This window comes from Balaenoptera musculus, chromosome 4 (genome assembly GCF_009873245.2).
Source record: "Balaenoptera musculus isolate JJ_BM4_2016_0621 chromosome 4, mBalMus1.pri.v3, whole genome shotgun sequence".
NCBI lineage: Eukaryota > Metazoa > Chordata > Mammalia > Artiodactyla > Balaenopteridae > Balaenoptera > Balaenoptera musculus.
The window spans coordinates 26,486,202-26,503,868 of record NC_045788.1 but is presented as its reverse complement, the minus strand read 5'-3'; the positions used below and the strand labels follow the sequence as shown (position 1 = coordinate 26,503,868).

Below are 17,667 nucleotides of genomic sequence, written 5' to 3'. Positions count from 1 at the left end.
TATATTGAAGAATCCTTGCATCCCTGGGATAAATCCCTCTTGATCGTGGTGTATGATCCTTTTAATGTGTTGTTGGATTCTGTTTGCTAGTATTTTGTTGAGGATTTTTGCATCTATATTCATCAGTGATAATTGGTCTGTCATTTTCTTTTTTTGTAGTATCTTTGTCTGGTTTTGGTATCAGGGTGATGGTGGCCTCATAGAATGAGTTCGGGAGTGTTCCTTCCTCTGCAATTTTTTGGAAGAGTTTGAGAAGGATGGGTGTTAGCTCTTCTCTAAATGTTTGATAGAATTCACCTGTGAAGCCATCTGGTCCTGGACTTTTGTCTCTTGGAAGATTTTTAATCACAGTTTCAATTTCATTACTTGTGATTGGTCTGTTCATATTTTCTGTTTCTTCCTGGTTCAGGCTTGGAAGGTTATACCTTTCTAAGAATTTGTCCATTTCTTCCAGGTTGTCCATTTTATTGGCATAGAGTTGCTTGTAGTAGTCTCTTAAGATGCTTTGTATTTCTGCAGTGTCTGTTGTAACTTCTCCTTTTTCATTTCTAATTTTTTTGATTTGAGTCCTCTCCCTCTTTTTCTTGATGAGTCTGGCTAATGGCTTATCAATTTTGTTTATCTTCTCAAAGAACCAGCTTTTAGTTTTATTGATCTTTGCTATTGTTTTCTTTGTTTCTATTTCATTTATTTCTGCTCTGATCTTTATGATTTCTTTCCTTCTGCTAACTTTGGGTTTTGTTTGTTCTTCTTTCTCTAGTTGCTTTAGGTGTAAGGTTAGATTGTTTACTTGAGATTTTTCTTGTTTCTTGTTTTAGGTAGGCTTGTATAGCTATAAACTTCCCTCTTAGAACTGCTTTTGCTGCACCCCTTAGGTTTTGGATCGTCGTGTTTTCATTGTCATTTGTCTCTAGGTATTTTTTGATTTCCTCTTTGATTTCTTCAGTGATCTCTTGGTTATTTAGTAACATATTGTTTAGCCTCCATGTGTTTGTGTTTTTTACGTTTTTTTCCCTGTAATTCATTTCTAATCTCATAGCGTTGTGGTCAGAAAAGATGCTTGATATGATTTCAATTTTCTTAAATTTACTGAGGCTTGATTTGTGACCCAAGATGTGATCTATCCTGGAGAATGTTCCGTGCGCACTTGAGAAGAAAGTGTAATCTGCTGTTTTTGGATGGAATGTCCTATAAATATCAATTAAATCTATCTGGTCTATTGTGTCATTTAAAGCTTCTGTTTTCTTATTTATTTTCATTTTGGATGATCTGTCCATTGGTGTAAGTGAGGTGTTAAAGTCCCCCACTATTATTGTGTTACTATCGATTTCCTCTTTTATAGCTGTTAGCAGTTGCCTTAGGTATTGAGGTGCTCCTATGTTGGGTGCATATATATTTATAATTGTTATATCTTCTTCTTGGATTGATCCCTTGATCATTATGTAGTGTCCTTCCTTGTCTCTTGTAACATTCTTTATTTTAAAGTCTATTTTATCTGATATGAGTATAGCTACTCCAGCTTTCTTTTGATTTCCATTTGCATGGACTATCTTTTTCCATCCCCTCACTTTCAGTCTGTATGTGTCCCTAGGTCTGAAGTGGGCCTCTTGTAGACAGCATATATATGGGTCTTGTTTTTGTATCCATTCAGCAAGCCTGTGTCTTTTGGTTGGAGCATTTAATCCATTCATGTTTAAGGTAATTATCGATATGTATGTTCCTATGACCATTTTCTTAATTGTTTTAGGTTTGTTTTTGTAGGTCCTTTTCTTCTCTTGTGTTTCCCACTTAGAGGAGTTCCTTTAGCATTTGTTGTAGAGCTGGTTTGGTGGTGCTGATTTCTTTTAGCTTTTGCTTGTCTGTAAAGCTTTTGATTTCTCCATCGAATCTGAATGAGATCTTTGCCGGGTAGAGTAATCTTTGTTGTAGGTTCTTCCCTTTCATCACTTTAAGTATATCATGCCACTCCCTTCTGGCTTGTAGAGTTTCTGCTGATAAATCAGCTGTTAACCTTATGGGAGTTCCCTTGTATGTTATTTGTCGTTTTTCCCTTGCTGCTTTCAATAATTTTTCTTTGTCTTTAATTTTTGCCAATTTGATTACTATGTGTCTCGGTGTGTTCCTCCTTGGCTTTATCCTGTATGGGACTCTCTGTGCTTCCTGGGCTTGGGTGGCTATTTCCTTTCCCATGTTAGGGAAGTCTTCGACTATAATCTCTTCAAATATTTTCTCTGGTCCTATCTCTCTCTCTTCTCTTTCTGGGACCCCTATAATGCGAATGTTGTTGCGTTTAATGTTGTCCCAGAGGTCTCTTAGGCTGTCTTCATTTCTTTTCATTCTTTTTTCTTTAGTCTGTTCCACAGCAGTGAATTCCACCATTCTGTCTTCCAGGTCACTTATCCGTTCTTCTGCCTCAGTTATTCTGCTATGGATTCCTTCTAGTGTAGTTTTCATTTCAGTTATTGTATTTTCATCTCTGTTTGTTTGTTCTTTAATTCTTCTAGGTCTTTGTTAAACATTTCTTGCATCTTCTCGATCTTTGCCTCCATTCTTATTCCGAGGTCCTGTATCATCTTCACCATCATTTTTCTGAATTCTTTTTCTGGAAGGTTGCCTATCTCCACTTCATTTAGTTGTTTTTCTGGAGTTTTATCTTGTTCCTTCAGCTGGTACATAGCCCTCTGCCTTTTCATCTTGTCTGTCTTTCTGTGAATGTGGTTTTTGTTCCACAGGCTGCAGGATTATAGTTTTTCTTGCTTCTGCTGTCTGCCCTCTGGTGGTTGAGGCTATCTAAGAGGCTTGATGGGAGGCTTTGGTGGTGGGTAGAGCTGACTGTTGCTGTGGTGGTCAGAGCTCAGTAAAACTTTAATCCACTTGACCGTTGATGGGTGGGGCTGGGTTCCCTCCCTGTTGGTTGTTTTGCCTGAGGCAACCCAACACTGGAGCCTACCTGGGCTCTTTGGTGGGGCTAGTAAGAGACTCTGGGAGGGCTCACACCAAGGAGTACTTCCCAGAACTTCTGCTGCCAGTGTCCTTGTCCCCGCAGTGAAACAGAGCCACCCCCCACCTCTGCAGGAGACCTTCCAACACTAGGAGATCGGTCTGGTTCAGTCTCCCCCGGGGTCACTGCTCCTTCCCGTGGGTCCTGATGTGCACACTACTTTGTGTGCGCCCTCCAAGAGTGGGGTCTCTGTTTCCCCCAGTCCTGTCAAAGTCCTGCAATCAATTCCCACTAGACTTCAAAGTCTGATTCTCTATGAATTCCTCCTCCCGTTGCCAGACCCCCAGGTTGGGAAGCCTGATGTGGGGCTCAGAACCTTCACTCCAGTGGGTGGACTTCTGTGGTATAAGTGTTCACCAGTCTGTGAGTCACCCACCCACCAGTTATGGGATTTGATTTTACTCTGACTGCACCCCTCCTACCGTCTCATTGTGGCTTCTCCTTTGTCTTTGGATGTGGGGTATCTTTTTTGGTGCATTCCAGTGTCTTCCTGTCGATGATTGTTGGATTTTGATTTTCAATGTCTCTTTCCCCAGCTCTGTCAGGCAGCTAAGATTATAAATTACAAGATTTTTTTCTATTAAATATTTGATCTTGTTAGGTATCAACATTGAATTATCATTCATTCCTTAGATTAACATAATATGTAGATTCTAATTTATGTTTTTATTTCCAATATTATAGGTATTCTAAACAAAACAAAATGTAAATGTATCTGGTTAACATTTTATTCTAATAGGAACCAGGAAAAATAAACTACAATCATTATTTTGTATGAAGTGTATTTACAAACTGTGTGTCACTTTTCCATAGGTAAGAGAAAGGGCACACCTGGTCTTCACACGATTGGAGGGTTGTGAAATAGGTTTTTTTGTGGAAATAGTTGGTCTATAACCTTCCTCTTGGAGGAGTTGTGTGAGATTTTCTTCAAAATTGTATGACACCACTACAATTTACTTCATTTTAAAAATAATTCTAGCAGAACTTCAGATTTTGTTACCTCATTTGGAAAATGTTGACACATTATAAATTAGATTTCCTTAAAAGAAATCTGACATGTTTTGAATTTGTAACATATACTTGTCTTAAAGGGGCTGCTTTCCTGGTAGGTAGTGAGACAGCACGGTATAGCAGTTACCTTCTATTTTGTTTTCTAAAATAGTCAAAAGACCAGAAAAATGTTTAGTGTTGCCAGGGCTAGCACAACCCATTTTAAAAGTTTAAAAAAAAAACGGAAACATACTTTAAAGTAATTCAAGGCTTAACTTTAGGAAAACTGGCCTACTTACAAATATCTCAGCCCATCTTCATATATTTTTTTATTCAGCAAATATTTACTGGATACCTTAATGCACCAGGGCCTGTTACGTCTGCCTAATAACAATGAAGATATTTGATTTCATTTAGTATAATTTTCGAAATACTAAAATAACTAAATAATTAAGGTAGTTATACTCTTTGGATATAAGTATGATACTTTTAAAAGTTGTTTTTATACTTTCATTCACATTTTCAATTACTTTTCCTTTCTCATTAGTCTTTTTTAAAAAACATCATTGAAAGTCAGCAATGTACTTATTTTTAAAAAAGTGAGGGGAGGAAATTCCTCTCTATTTTATTTTACATTTAGTTTTTTGGACTAACTACATGTGTGCTAAATGAACTTTATTGTTTTCTGTGTCATGTTAAGCCCAAAACACATAATTCTGTGGCAGTTAAAAAATAAATAATTATCTGGATTTGTTTTTCTCTCATCTTTAGAAAGATCATTGCTCCTCTTGTAACTCGTCATGGAAAGCTGTGGTCCAACTTCTGGGGGGCCTTGAGTCCTGATGGATACTACGCTCGATCTGAAGATTATGTGGATATTGTTCAAGGGAATAGAGTGTAAGTTACTTGATTTGATCTTTTAATGTAAAATACTTTTATCTAAAGATATGGTCTTGTTAATATTATATTGAATTTTAAAACATTTTTTATCTCTTTATGTTAAGTGGAAATTTGAAGACCTGGAGACCACTTGGGATCCTGCAATACTAGTGTAAAACTAATATTTAAAAAATTGTTCTTAAAGTTGTAAATCTTCAAAGGCACAAACTCTCAGTTGTGGGAAATACTAAAAGGCAATGTATGATTACCATGGGTAGTCATCTTATGGTTGTTAGAAGAGGAATATTCTTTAAAGTTTGGAAAGGGAATTTAGTTTAGCTAATTTCTTTAGTGGCCAGGGTGAAGGTTGTTTGATAGCTTATAAAATTTATAAATGAGCAAACAGAAACACCAACAATCAAACCTTCCAACATTTCCTTTTGCAAGAATTTTCCTTTCTGCAAGAATTTTTGCAAGCAGCTAGTATTCTGCTTTAAAGAGAAATTGCTTTGCCAGTATGAGTTCCATTTCTAGAGTTTGAAAAGAATATACTTACTACAAAGTATGTGCATGATTGATATTTATTTCAAAGGTAACAATTGATATTTTTTAAACTAAAAATTAATCACACTTGAAGTAGTTTTTTTGCTAAGGTAATATTAAGGAAGAATGTGTCCTGTTTTTCATACAGATGATGGACCAGAGTGACTGAGACATTAAGTGCTTTGCCTAATTTCTCAGATACATCAGCTCAATTAAAAAGGGTTAAAATTTAGAAAAAAAAAAAAACCCACACACTTCTTGTTGAACAGTTGAGTGGTAAAGAGATGTTTTGCTTGTGAAAATAATAATAGGTGTAAAAACAGTAATAGTAAATTTGAATGATGTAAATGATAAAGGCTTTTGTTAGCTGCAGTTAAGAAGCATGATAACTGAGAAAATGCTATTAAGATCATATTCTGTTGTTTCAAAGTACGTTAATTGATTCTGGAATGATCAGGATAGACCATATGCCTGATATTGTCTGTGGGTATAGCAGGGCTAAGGCTTCACAGAAGTAGAAATAGAGAACTCATATTTCATTTAAGTTGTTTTAGGCACTGGTGTTTTTCTGTCCAACCTCCTGTAATTGTTGTCTAAAGTGTAAGGAAAAGAATAAAGTAGAGGTTTTTGATTTAGTTAATAGAAGAATGTACCTTATGAATAAAAGCTACATGAAAGAATGACATCTTGTGACGTGTGTGTGTGTGTGTGTGTGTGTGTGTGTGTGTGTGTGTTTTCCTTTAAAATTGAAACAGTGCACACTCTACCATACCAGTGATTAATTTCTGAATTCAGCAGACACATTGTATATTTTTGATTGGCCATTTCCTTTGAGGCTCATCTAGTAAGACAAAATGATGTTACCTATATTGCTTTCAATATCTAACTACATTTCCTTGGTCAGGATCTTCCCTTTCTGTGCTCTAAAAGCAAAGGCATATCCCTTCAGGTGAACCTCTGTTATATTGTTTTTATGAAATGAGTCATGTTCAGAGTAAGGAGACAAGTGTGGGAAAGAATGAAGGACAAAATAAACAGTGTCTCCCAACGCTCATGTACTTCCAGCTGTGTTTCTTTATATCTTCTTTTTTCTACAGACAATTGAGATAGCTTAATGAATTTCAAAAGACCATATTTTAGGAGAATTTTAGGCTGTATTCAGTGATGTGCTGGTAAATGTCTAACAACTAGTTCTTTGGGTTGGAGGATGCCCTGATTTGTAGTGTTTGCCCAGTTCTGTGTTCTGAATAGTTCTACCACGGCTGATTTCAAGCTTGCAGTGTGAAGTCAGAAGGGAAGCTAAATGCTCTGGGGAGCCAGTGTGAGCTGGCTGCAGTACGCCACTGGCTGGATGTGCTATTTTTTGCTATCAGACTGCTTAATCTTAAATGTACAACAGAATAGTATAACTCTAGCTGTATCAACAGAGTGAGGGATGACAGCCAAAATGCCAAACATATCGATCTTAAAATGAAGTTTATGTAAGGAGATAGTGATTTATCTCATAGCATGTAGTGTTTACCAAGTAATCTCATGTGTATGTGTGTGTACATATGTGCCAGATATCATTAAATGTGTTTGCATTTGTGTGTAACTTGATTCAGTAGTTTATATCTGCAAAATTTAAAAACATTGAAGGCATTTATTTTTAAAAACATAAAAATAAAACTTCGTATTTGTGGTATTTTGGAACGTCTTATCTTTACTTTCAGAGGGATATGGAATGTCCCATACATGGCTAACGTGTACTTAATTAAAGGAAAGACACTCCGATCAGAGATGAATGAAAGGAACTATTTTGTTCGTGATAAATTGGATCCTGATATGGCTCTTTGCCGAAATGCTAGAGAAATGGTAGGGTATACAATGATGGCTTGCTTGAATGTCTCTGTAAGATGGCTTGCTTTCCCAGTTTTGATGTGTCATTTGTTTTGGTGCCCTTTTTCTTTCTGATTTGTAGTACTAGCCAATTTTTTTGGTTCCGTATTGAAATACTGGAAGCAATTATGGAGAATAATTTACCTGTGGAACATTTACCTATAGAAACAACTTGAAAAAAGTTAGGCTTGGTGCTTAGGTTAACTCATAAGCAACAGTAAGATTTTCAATAATAAACATAGATTTATTACAAATCAGCTTTGCATTTTTAAGAATTTGCCTTTACTTTCATTTGAAATTCTATAGTTAAAACCTGACCTAATTAAAGTTAACTATATGAAGTCTGGGTGAAATGATCAGTTACACATTTAAGAAAAACACACTTTTGTCCTGAAATCAATGTCCATATTTTCTCTATCATTATTAACCCCATACTCTCAAAAAGACGTTCCTTACCAGTAATCTGGGAGAAGGATTGAAACATGTAGTCTATTTAATCTATGTGAAAAATTAATGATACATTGCTATTCTACAAATGTACTTTCTTGATAAAACTTGTGATTATAGAAAATAGTTTGTTTTTCAAAATGTGTTAATACATCTTAAAACATTTATATGGTTTTCTGTTTTAAAATGGTTGGGTTATTTTATTCAAATTTATATAAGCAAATGTGATTTTGGAAAAAATCAGGAAAGTTGGCAAGTACTTTTTTTCTGGTTTAATAAGGCATGTATTGTTTGAATGTATTTGTTTTTCCTATAAACTTATGTCCATTGTTATATTGACTATACTCAGTACTTGTGACTGTAATTTGTGCTCATGTCTGGCTAATTTGACTCAACAGCGCATCCTGGAATGGCCATTCTTACACATTTTTTCCTTTGTCTTAATTTTGTTATCTAATGAGAATTCTACTAAGGAATGAGCTTGGATTTATGTTTGACCAACAGAAAAAAAAGGGCTGGAGTTGTTTCTTTGTGTGCGCTGTAAGCTTTGCTTGTTCTGCATGTTGTCTGTGAAGGACATTTCAGAATGTCAGCTTTTGATCAAAGGCTGCTATTTTTGTTTACCTAAGAATACCTGAGAGAGTGGGTGTGCAGGTCAACTTACCCAATCCTTCTCTTCATTTTAGACTTTACAAAGGGAAAAAGACTCCCCTACTCCGGAAACATTCCAAATGCTCAGGCCCCCAAAGGTGTTATTTTTATTTATTTTTACTTGTTTTGGTTTATTTAATTTTGTTTATTTAATTAAAATACTAGATATTGTCTAGAAGTAAAGTTTAAGAGTCTTCTTTCCTTTTAGCTTGGTGTAAACGGTCGGTATTCGTTGGTTCTGAATCTGTATATGTATGTGTGTGCTTTGCATGTTGGGGTACGCATTGTGTGATATTCACCTCTTAGTTCTTTGGGCTGATTTAGATTTTATGGTTGACAAATGAGAAAGTTAAATCCAAATCACTTTAACTAGTTTTTCCAGTTTTTGTTTTTTTAAGGGAGAGAAGAAGTAGGAGTAAATATAAAGTACATCCTGATTAAAATGAGATTTGGGTACTCTTCACCATTTTTTTTTTTATTACTAACTAACTCTTTTACTATTAAAACAGGTACAAAAAGAAACAACCTTACCTTAACTGTGTTTGCCACATTTATTTGGTTTGGGGCAAGGACAGGAGACTGATTTTCTTTAGCTGCCTCATAATGCAGGAGTAATTTCTGTGTTCAGTCTTTAAATATCAGGACAATAAAAGTATGAAATAGACTGACAAAATAAAATTGACATTTGAATTATTGTTTAAAAATGTGATATCTTCTTCAAAAGGGAAAGAAGCCGAAAGAGGTACAATTAATTGCACTTTGGTGTCACAAAAATATTTCTGCTTTCAAACAGGAATTCTTTTTCCTTGATGTCTACATTTAGGACCAATGAGAAAGGGACAAAAACAGTTATTCTTCTTTTTCTCAGTTGAGTGTCAGTGCTATCAATTAGTTTTGTGTGGTGTCTGAATTCATAATTAATGAAAATTTTATTTTTTATTTTAAATCATGCATGTTTTATGTGAAAAATAAAAATGCATGTTCCTGAATGAGATATAAAAGTTGAAATTAATATCTTCTGTATATTTTTCCTGTGGTTAAATTTATGTTCTTGTACTTTCCTCCAAGATTATTAATACTATTATTTTTTGGCATATAGGGTGTGTTTATGTACATTTCTAATAGACATGAATTTGGAAGACTATTATCAACTGCTAATTATAATATTTCCCATTATAACAATGACCTCTGGCAGATTTTTGAAAATCCTGTGGTATGTATTTCATGCTCAGCTTCATTTATTACTTATTTTCCTATAACTCTAAATGGATGTAAATCAATTAGGTTAATAATATGAAAATATGGTAAGAGGCTTTAAAAGGTATTTTTAATCATATATTTTTAAGGCATAATTAATTATATTTCTTGACTAAGAACTTTCTTTTTAAAGACATATGAGGTTTGGGGAAGGGAATTATCAGTTTCTTTGATTTCTCCCAATATCTCTGTTTTATATATTCAAAAACTCCAACAAATTTTTAATCACAATTTCAGAGGAAAATGTTTACAAGTAGCTCACGTATGACAATATTACATTTTGACTTTCAGGAAAAAAATTCAAAAAGTTAGTTTGTGAAAATGGATTTTATTTTATCATTTTGTTTGTTTTTTATAACAATTTTGTGAATGTACACCAAAGATAGCTAGAGAAAATAGCAGAGTAAGTGGATTCAGCATATAAAGTCTTAAGTTGAGGAAACGATTTCCTTTTGAAGGCCAAAATTATTTCTTCTCTGAAAGATTTGAATCATGTAGGCATTACTTCCTTTTTTGTCTTACTGGGTTGGTTTTTTTTAGTCAAGTTGGCACAATTATTCAAAGGAAAATACTCTCTCTAATCTCTGTAATACTACTATTTATGGTTTTCTCCTTCCCAATAGTAAAAGTTTTAAATTACAAAGACTCAATCCACCTGATGAGAATTCTCTTTTATTTTGTAGTAGTTGATTTTTGGGAATAGTAAATTTAATGGTCTCTGGAACTCTGTTGAAGGAAAAAGAATATCTTTTGACTTTTTGGGGGTATTTTAAAAATACTTTTGTTTCATTTTAGCTGCATATCTCCGTATTTCACAGGAGTAGAATTGAAAAGAGGCTTTTTTTAAATGGTGAGGGTGGAATTACATATTTTACTTTGGCACTGAATCTCTTGGTATTTTGAGAGACAGAATTATTTGATTTCTTGGGTAATAATTAGCTTCCTGAAAAAAATGTCCCAAGTTATATCCTGTAGATATTTGTGTGAGAATTCAAATCATTAGAGAGTATGCAATGAATATATCAGAAATAATAGGAACTGCTTTTCTTTCCATGCTTTGTTTTGTTTTTGGTAAATTAGCCTGACTGACATGCCTCATGAGGGGTATCCCATAGCAAAATATTTAATGATTATCCCATTATCAGAACTTCTAAGAAATTAGTAAAGTCAGTTTGTTCCATGATATTTGAAAAGCAGTCTAAAATGAAAAGTTAATATTAATGCTTTAATGTAAAATCTTAGGAGCTTGTTTCTTTAACTTCAAAAAATCTATAATGATGCCAGGAAAGAATACTTAAAAATATTTAGGGCTTCCCTCGTGGCGCAGTGGTTGAGAATCTGCCTGCTAATGCAGGGGACACGGGTTCGAGCCCTGGTCTGGGAAGATCCCACATGCCGTAGAACATCTAGGCCCGTGAGCCACAATTACTGAGCCTGCGCATCTGGAGCCTGTGCTCCGCAACAAGAGAGGCCGCGATAATGAGAGGCCCACCCACCGCGATGAAGAGTGGCCCCCGCTTGCCACAACTAGACAAAGCCCTCGCACAGAAACGAAGACCCAACACAGCCATAAATAAATAAATAAAAAAAAAAAAAAAAAAAAAAAGATTCTGAAATGTTATGTATGATTATTTACTGCTAATTTTCCCCCATGTTTTGGAATCAGAGAACCAATTAATATTAAAGGGAATAATGAGATAATACAGTAATTTGATCCTTATAATGATATACTATGTATAAATTACATTTGTTAAAGAATTTGAAGATAACTTTTGTTCTTCCATATCAAAAATTTCTGAGTTACATATAAGCAGAGATATGCAAAACTAAGAATGGCAAATAAATTATCAGGGCCCTTCTGAATTGTGGCCTCAAAAGATATATTTCAGACAAATATTTTTGAAACGTATTTTGATTGGAATTATTTTGAACCCATATCTCAATTCTTTCCTCTTTGCTCACTTAATTTGTACTTTGCAAAGAGAAAATTAAGAATTTTGTTAAATGGTCTAAATATATTTAAGAAAAGATCATTTTGGATATTGACTCATATTTTAATATATACCCTTTAAATATTGGGTTTTTAAATAAAACACTTGACCCAGGAAAAGGATTCCTTAGCTGATATTGACAAAAATTGGTGTATCTTAGTGTGTGGCTTACGTGTCAGTGATTGGACTAAGAGAAGATTCAGGTTCATGAATTAGTATGAAGAGGAGCTATTTTTCAATATATGGTCTTATACCTTAATTTCAGTAACTAAAAGATATGAAATAGTAACCCCATGATCATTCTTTGATACACATCTAAAACTGAAGGCAGAAATTTTAAATACATTTTAAAAAATCAAAATTATTTTAGAGTAATTCACTATAAAATTATAAGTAAGGCCAAGTTGATTAATATTTTTACAAGATTTACTAATTTTTACTAATTAAGTTTTACTAATATTTGTTGGTAGGATTATGTTCCTTTCACTTTTAAAACACACATATTTACCTACTAATTTTTACTAATACTAATATTTTTACTAATATTTGTTGGTAGGATTAATTTTTACTAATATTTGTTGGTAGGATTATGTTCCTTATCTTTCACTTTTAAAACACACATATTTATCTACACCTATATATATGCATAGAATATAGCATATAAATATAGTGACTATAAGATTACTCAAATTTTAAAATCCTGAGTTATAAAACTCCGTAAATAAAAATTTTGCATTTCATAAAATGATGTGAACATACATAGAATCAGGCAAAGTTTAAAAAACATAAACTGCGGTTTCTGAAAATTCCTACTTTGTCTACTACATGTAGTCATTTATAAATTGCTTGAGCAATTTCTAAAGTGCATGTACTTTATGTTTTCTATTAAAGTATTTATGAAAAGGTTTTTGCTTTAATCTGTGCAACTGATTTTTTTGTAGGACTGGAAGGAAAAGTATATAAACCGAGATTATTCAAAGATTTTCACTGAAAATATAGTTGAACAGGTTTGTATTAATAATTACTATGATATGTAGAGCATTTTTGCTATATTTTCCAACAGGGAATATTATTAATGCAATACTGCTTTAGCAGCAGATGTTGTGAAAGTGGAGAAACTTTATCCTTTAGGTAAAATTCATATGACTTAATTACCAATTTTACAGCCTTAAGGGTCCTACAGTTGTAAACATGTAGAAAAATGAGAATTAACAATAATTTTAAGATCATGCCATTTTTTTAGCATACTCCCAAATATTATAGCTATCTCAAAAATAAGGAATTTTTGGCAGATCTCTGGTGTAGGCCTCTTTCAATGAAAGTTTATCTTTGAAAGAAATTGAGCTCCACACGTCTCTTCTCAGAGAGGTCTTTTAAAAAATGAACTCTGTTTGAGGTTAGTGTTCCAAACTATTGCTAATACCTTATTTCAGAGAATGTAAAGTGTCTAAAATGTGTTTAATTCTGAGATGCTCTGTTATTTTGTGTACCGTGAGAAAGGAAAAAAATACTGCCAATTAAACTATGATGCAATGTTTTCTAGTCACTTAGAATTTTTTATTTTATGCATATTGAAAGAGCTATTTTAGACTTATTAAGGCATAGATGTTATATGTTACAGAGCACTGTATACATAATAGCATTTCATTTCAATGAGTGGTAGTGTAAATCATTTAAAAAGATGTTTCAAAGGGCAAGTCAACAAGTGCAGTGCCAACTAAATGTGTGCATGTGCACACACAGATACATACAAACAAACAAAGTGAGGACAGAATGAATGCCTGACCAAGTGTACAGGCCCTGTGGCATTAACAACTACACCACTATGGCTGCCTGGCCAACTGTGTCTCTGAGACACGTCTTGATTGCACAGATTTAAACACGTCTTGTTTAAAATGCAAACAAAATAAGTAAATAAATGAAAATAAAAGTCTTAGAAATTGTTTAAAAAAAAAAAACCCAAACTAGTATTGTTTGTAACAGTAATGTCAGTAATGTTGGGCAAACTTCTTAAAGACATCTAAGTGAGATAAATATTGAATATTCTATACTTTTGAAATGCCATTTCTTAGTAAGAAGACACAAAATGTTACTCTCTTAATGGTGATGTCATGTTTTATCAATAGCCTTGTCCAGATGTTTTTTGGTTTCCTATATTTTCTGAAAAAGCCTGCGATGAATTGGTGGAAGAAATGGAGCATTATGGCCAGTGGTCTGGGGGGAAACATCATGTAAGTTGTCATTTCACACAAAGAACTAAAATGTGTATGTGGGGCAAGGAGGAGCGTAGATATTTAGAGAAGGTAGAGGAGGTTTGTCCTTTTTGTCTTACATCTCTGAGTCTTAGACCTAAATGAAGGGGCTACCCAAGGCTGTCAAGAGAACTCTTGTTTTTAGCCTAATTCTGGTACTAATTGTTTAACATTTAATCTATCCGGGCCTCAGTTTCATCTCCAATTACACTGGATAGGCCTTAAGGGTCAGTGTCTCCTGGCTGGGGATGGTAAGGTAATACATGCCTATTGTGTGATATTGCTCTTCTCCAAGGCCACTTTTTATTTTCTGCATTTTTGCAGTGAGCTATAGTGAAAATACCAAGACAAAGTTTCTCTGGTTGACTGCCAAAGCTATTTTTTTTGTGTAAACATAGACAGGAGGAATCTATTTGAATGCCTTTGGTGTAATTCAGTTTTGCATTTACATTCAGAGTCAAAGACTTGGCTGAAAGCATTACTGTAGGTGGTTCAAGGTATTTCTTTTCCTCTGAGAACCCACAGATGCCAGCTCCTTCACAGTACTGAGGAATTTTAGTGGAATATTCTGGAATATCACTGCCTCTGCTCAATTATATATTCCCCAGCTAGTTAGCTGATCAGGAAGACAGAAGTTCAAAGTATGAGGAAGAACTTGAAGTCAGCAGGTGGTAGGATAATGAAAAGCAATCACAGAAGCACTTTGGGTGCCACAAAATAAAAGTGAGGAACGTGGCAGGGAAAGTTTATTTTCAGTGACAGGTAATCCAAGTGGCAGACAAACAGAATCTATGCCCATCACCAGCTAAGACTGCCTGAAGGTTCACCATAAAAAAACTCATTTTCTAGGGGAAATGGGAAGGCTTTGGCAATCAATTTTATTTACTTTCTCATCAGACCTCACATATCTATTAAATAAGTAGGAAAGCTGTCTTACTCTGTAATACTTTGCTTCATCATTGATACATTTGCAAAGCCATGTTATCTAAGTTATTTTGATAGTTTCGCAATTAAAGCAGATGGTACACCATAATTGAACTGTTATTTTTATTGTCTATTATGATCTTGTGGTTGAAAAAAATTCCAAGATAATGTAAGTGTGAATTGCACACAGACCACAGTTTATGATGTCGTGAATACTCTTTCTAGGATAGCCGTATATCTGGTGGTTATGAAAATGTCCCAACTGATGATATCCACATGAAGCAAATTGGTCTGGAGAATGTATGGCTTCATTTTATCCGGGAATTTATTGCACCTGTTACGCTGAAGGTCTTTGCAGGCTATTATACTAAGGTAATTATCCTCCCATTCCTGCTGCCTACCTCCTACCAGTTTTTACACAAATGTCCTATTTTATATTGTTATTGATAAGCAAATCCATTGATTTACTTTGCTCTTTTAGGGGTTTGCACTATTGAATTTTGTAGTAAAATACTCCCCTGAAAGACAACGCTCTCTTCGCCCTCATCATGACGCTTCTACATTTACCATCAACATTGCACTCAATAATGTGGGAGAAGATTTTCAGGTAATTACGGCTTTTTTTTTTTTTTACATTTTTCAAAAGAAATACATCATTATGAAAGGGCTTTGCCTTATTTTCTTTTAGATTCTGCTTAGATATCATCATTTGAATTTTATCTCTCATTAAAAATTAAACATAACAAGTTGATACATTTATTGGTCTATCTTTTTTAGGGTGGTGGATGCAAATTTCTAAGGTACAATTGCTCTATTGAGTCACCAAGAAAAGGCTGGAGTTTCATGCATCCAGGGAGACTCACGCATTTGCATGAAGGACTTCCTGTTAAAAATGGAACGAGATACATCGCCGTGTCATTTATAGATCCCTAAGTTATTTACTTTTCATTGAATTCAGTTTTCTTTCGGAATGGATGCTTGGCATGAACATGTCTTTGAAGTTGTGCTTGAGACGATGAGAAGAAAATTTTAATAACTTCCACAGAACAACTTCACTTTGGGCCAAACATTTGAAAAACTTCTTATAAAAAATTGATATTTCTTAATGTCTGCTCTGAGCCTTAAAACACAGATTGAAGAAGAAGAAAAAGGAAAAAAAATGTAAAAGCAAATATTTATTTCTATGCCTTATTGTCTCTGAGAATAATGACAATTTTCTGAATTTGTGTTTCAGTTGATAAAGTATTCAGGTACAGATATACAAGTGACAAATGAGACTAATAATATTTTCTTATTAAAAGGCTGGGAAGAGTTTTATTTATCAACATGTAGACAAAATGGATATAAATGAAAATTTCAAAAATTTCAATTTGTGAAATGCTGAAAAACTGGAGTTCTAACTGAATTTGTATGCAACTAATTGTGTAAGTGCTTTTTTGACCGCCTATATAGGTACCTTTTACAGTAGTTACTGAAGGAATACAAAGAACAATATTACACAATGTTTTCCCTCAAGAAACTTAGTACAAAATACAACTGAGGTACATATCCAGTGGAAACTATTTCTGTTTAGATTGTTAGACAGATTTTTTTACATTTGCAGTAGAAATCAAGCCTTATGTTCCTTCAGATGAATTTTCCAAGGTGGATTATATTAAGTAGATGTTAGATTTAGGAAAGCTTTTGAGCCTTTCGATTTCTTAAAGTACATCAAGTATCAACTTAAGATCAGCAGGTGTCCTTAACTCAAAACAGGGTTTTTCTTTTTAATTCTAGAAAATAATGAGGAAAAAGAAAATTTCATTGAGATTAGTAGTAACACTTTATGATTTTTTTTTAAAAAACTCTTTTTACGTTTTTAAGTACTTGAATTTTATATCAGGAAAATAAAGTTGGTGAGCCTTTGTTCTTCCCTTTTACCCTTTGTCTTCCTCCTAATTCTTTTCTTCCGGAGGGTGATTCACTTTTTTGTCTTCCCAGCATAGTCTCCGTTTTATCCTTCTTACTCTTTTTATTACCTTCCTTTTATCCCACTTTAAAAAATTCCCCAACACAAAAAAATTTGTGACTTGATTTTTTTACCATTACTCTGAGTGAGGTTTAAATATTCTTATTGTAGCTACTGTTTTTAATTTAAAGGTTAAACTTGAAAAAAGTTTTAAGTCATGGTGCCAAATTTCATTTTTCTAACACCATGTGTTAGAAAATTATGAAAAATAAAATAATTTAAAATAAGTTTCTGTTGTTCTCTCTATTATTGGTGATTTATCTTTAGAAGAGAATGTACGGTGGAGTATACTGAAAGAATATCTGGATGCAATAGGCTGTGATTTTTAAATTTTGCTTGGTACATTTACTGATATCAGAACTTAATAAACATTCTAGTTATTGAATTCCAAATTGAATTGTAATATCTTCAATTTCAGACTGACTAGGGATTTGATCTAACTTATTTTACAAGTGAGAAAACAGAGACAAAAATATTTATTTGATATATATTTATTTATTCAATGGTGTTTTTCAAGTCCTTACTGTGGGCCAGGCACTGGTCCAAGCACTGAAGGTATGGTGATGAATAAGATGTTATATTACTGGGAGATGGATTTAGGAAATAAGGAGTTGGGTTCTATCACCTTTTTGTTCTTTATTGGCACTTAGTATCCAAAGTAAACTCCTATACTATCCATCAACTTGACTGAAGAGATATTTTAGTAATTATTTGTGAATTATATTACTATACTTCAGGGATGCTATTCTAAATATGTACTGGTATGTCATGGATACCAACCATTCAGAACAGACTTTGGTTATAAAAAACAGTTCTACCAGTGCAAGCCAGCTTAATGTCCCTTGT

General features: G+C 33.7%; 1 protein-coding gene across 1 annotated transcript in view; it reads left to right on the top strand.

The window, feature by feature from the left end:
* PLOD2 (procollagen-lysine,2-oxoglutarate 5-dioxygenase 2) overlaps positions 1–17,046 on the top strand; it is a 107,739-nt gene extending 90,693 nt beyond the window's left edge. Inside the window, exons 12-20 of the mRNA XM_036850206.1 lie at positions 4,763–4,888; positions 7,126–7,267; positions 8,425–8,487; positions 9,489–9,602; positions 12,579–12,644; positions 13,764–13,868; positions 15,039–15,185; positions 15,295–15,420; positions 15,591–17,046. Coding sequence (XP_036706101.1) covers positions 4,763–4,888; positions 7,126–7,267; positions 8,425–8,487; positions 9,489–9,602; positions 12,579–12,644; positions 13,764–13,868; positions 15,039–15,185; positions 15,295–15,420; positions 15,591–15,746 — 1,045 coding nt within the window. The 3' untranslated portion in view covers positions 15,747–17,046. The remainder of the gene's footprint in view (positions 1–4,762; positions 4,889–7,125; positions 7,268–8,424; positions 8,488–9,488; positions 9,603–12,578; positions 12,645–13,763; positions 13,869–15,038; positions 15,186–15,294; positions 15,421–15,590) is intronic.
* Positions 17,047–17,667: the final 621 nt, after the last annotated feature.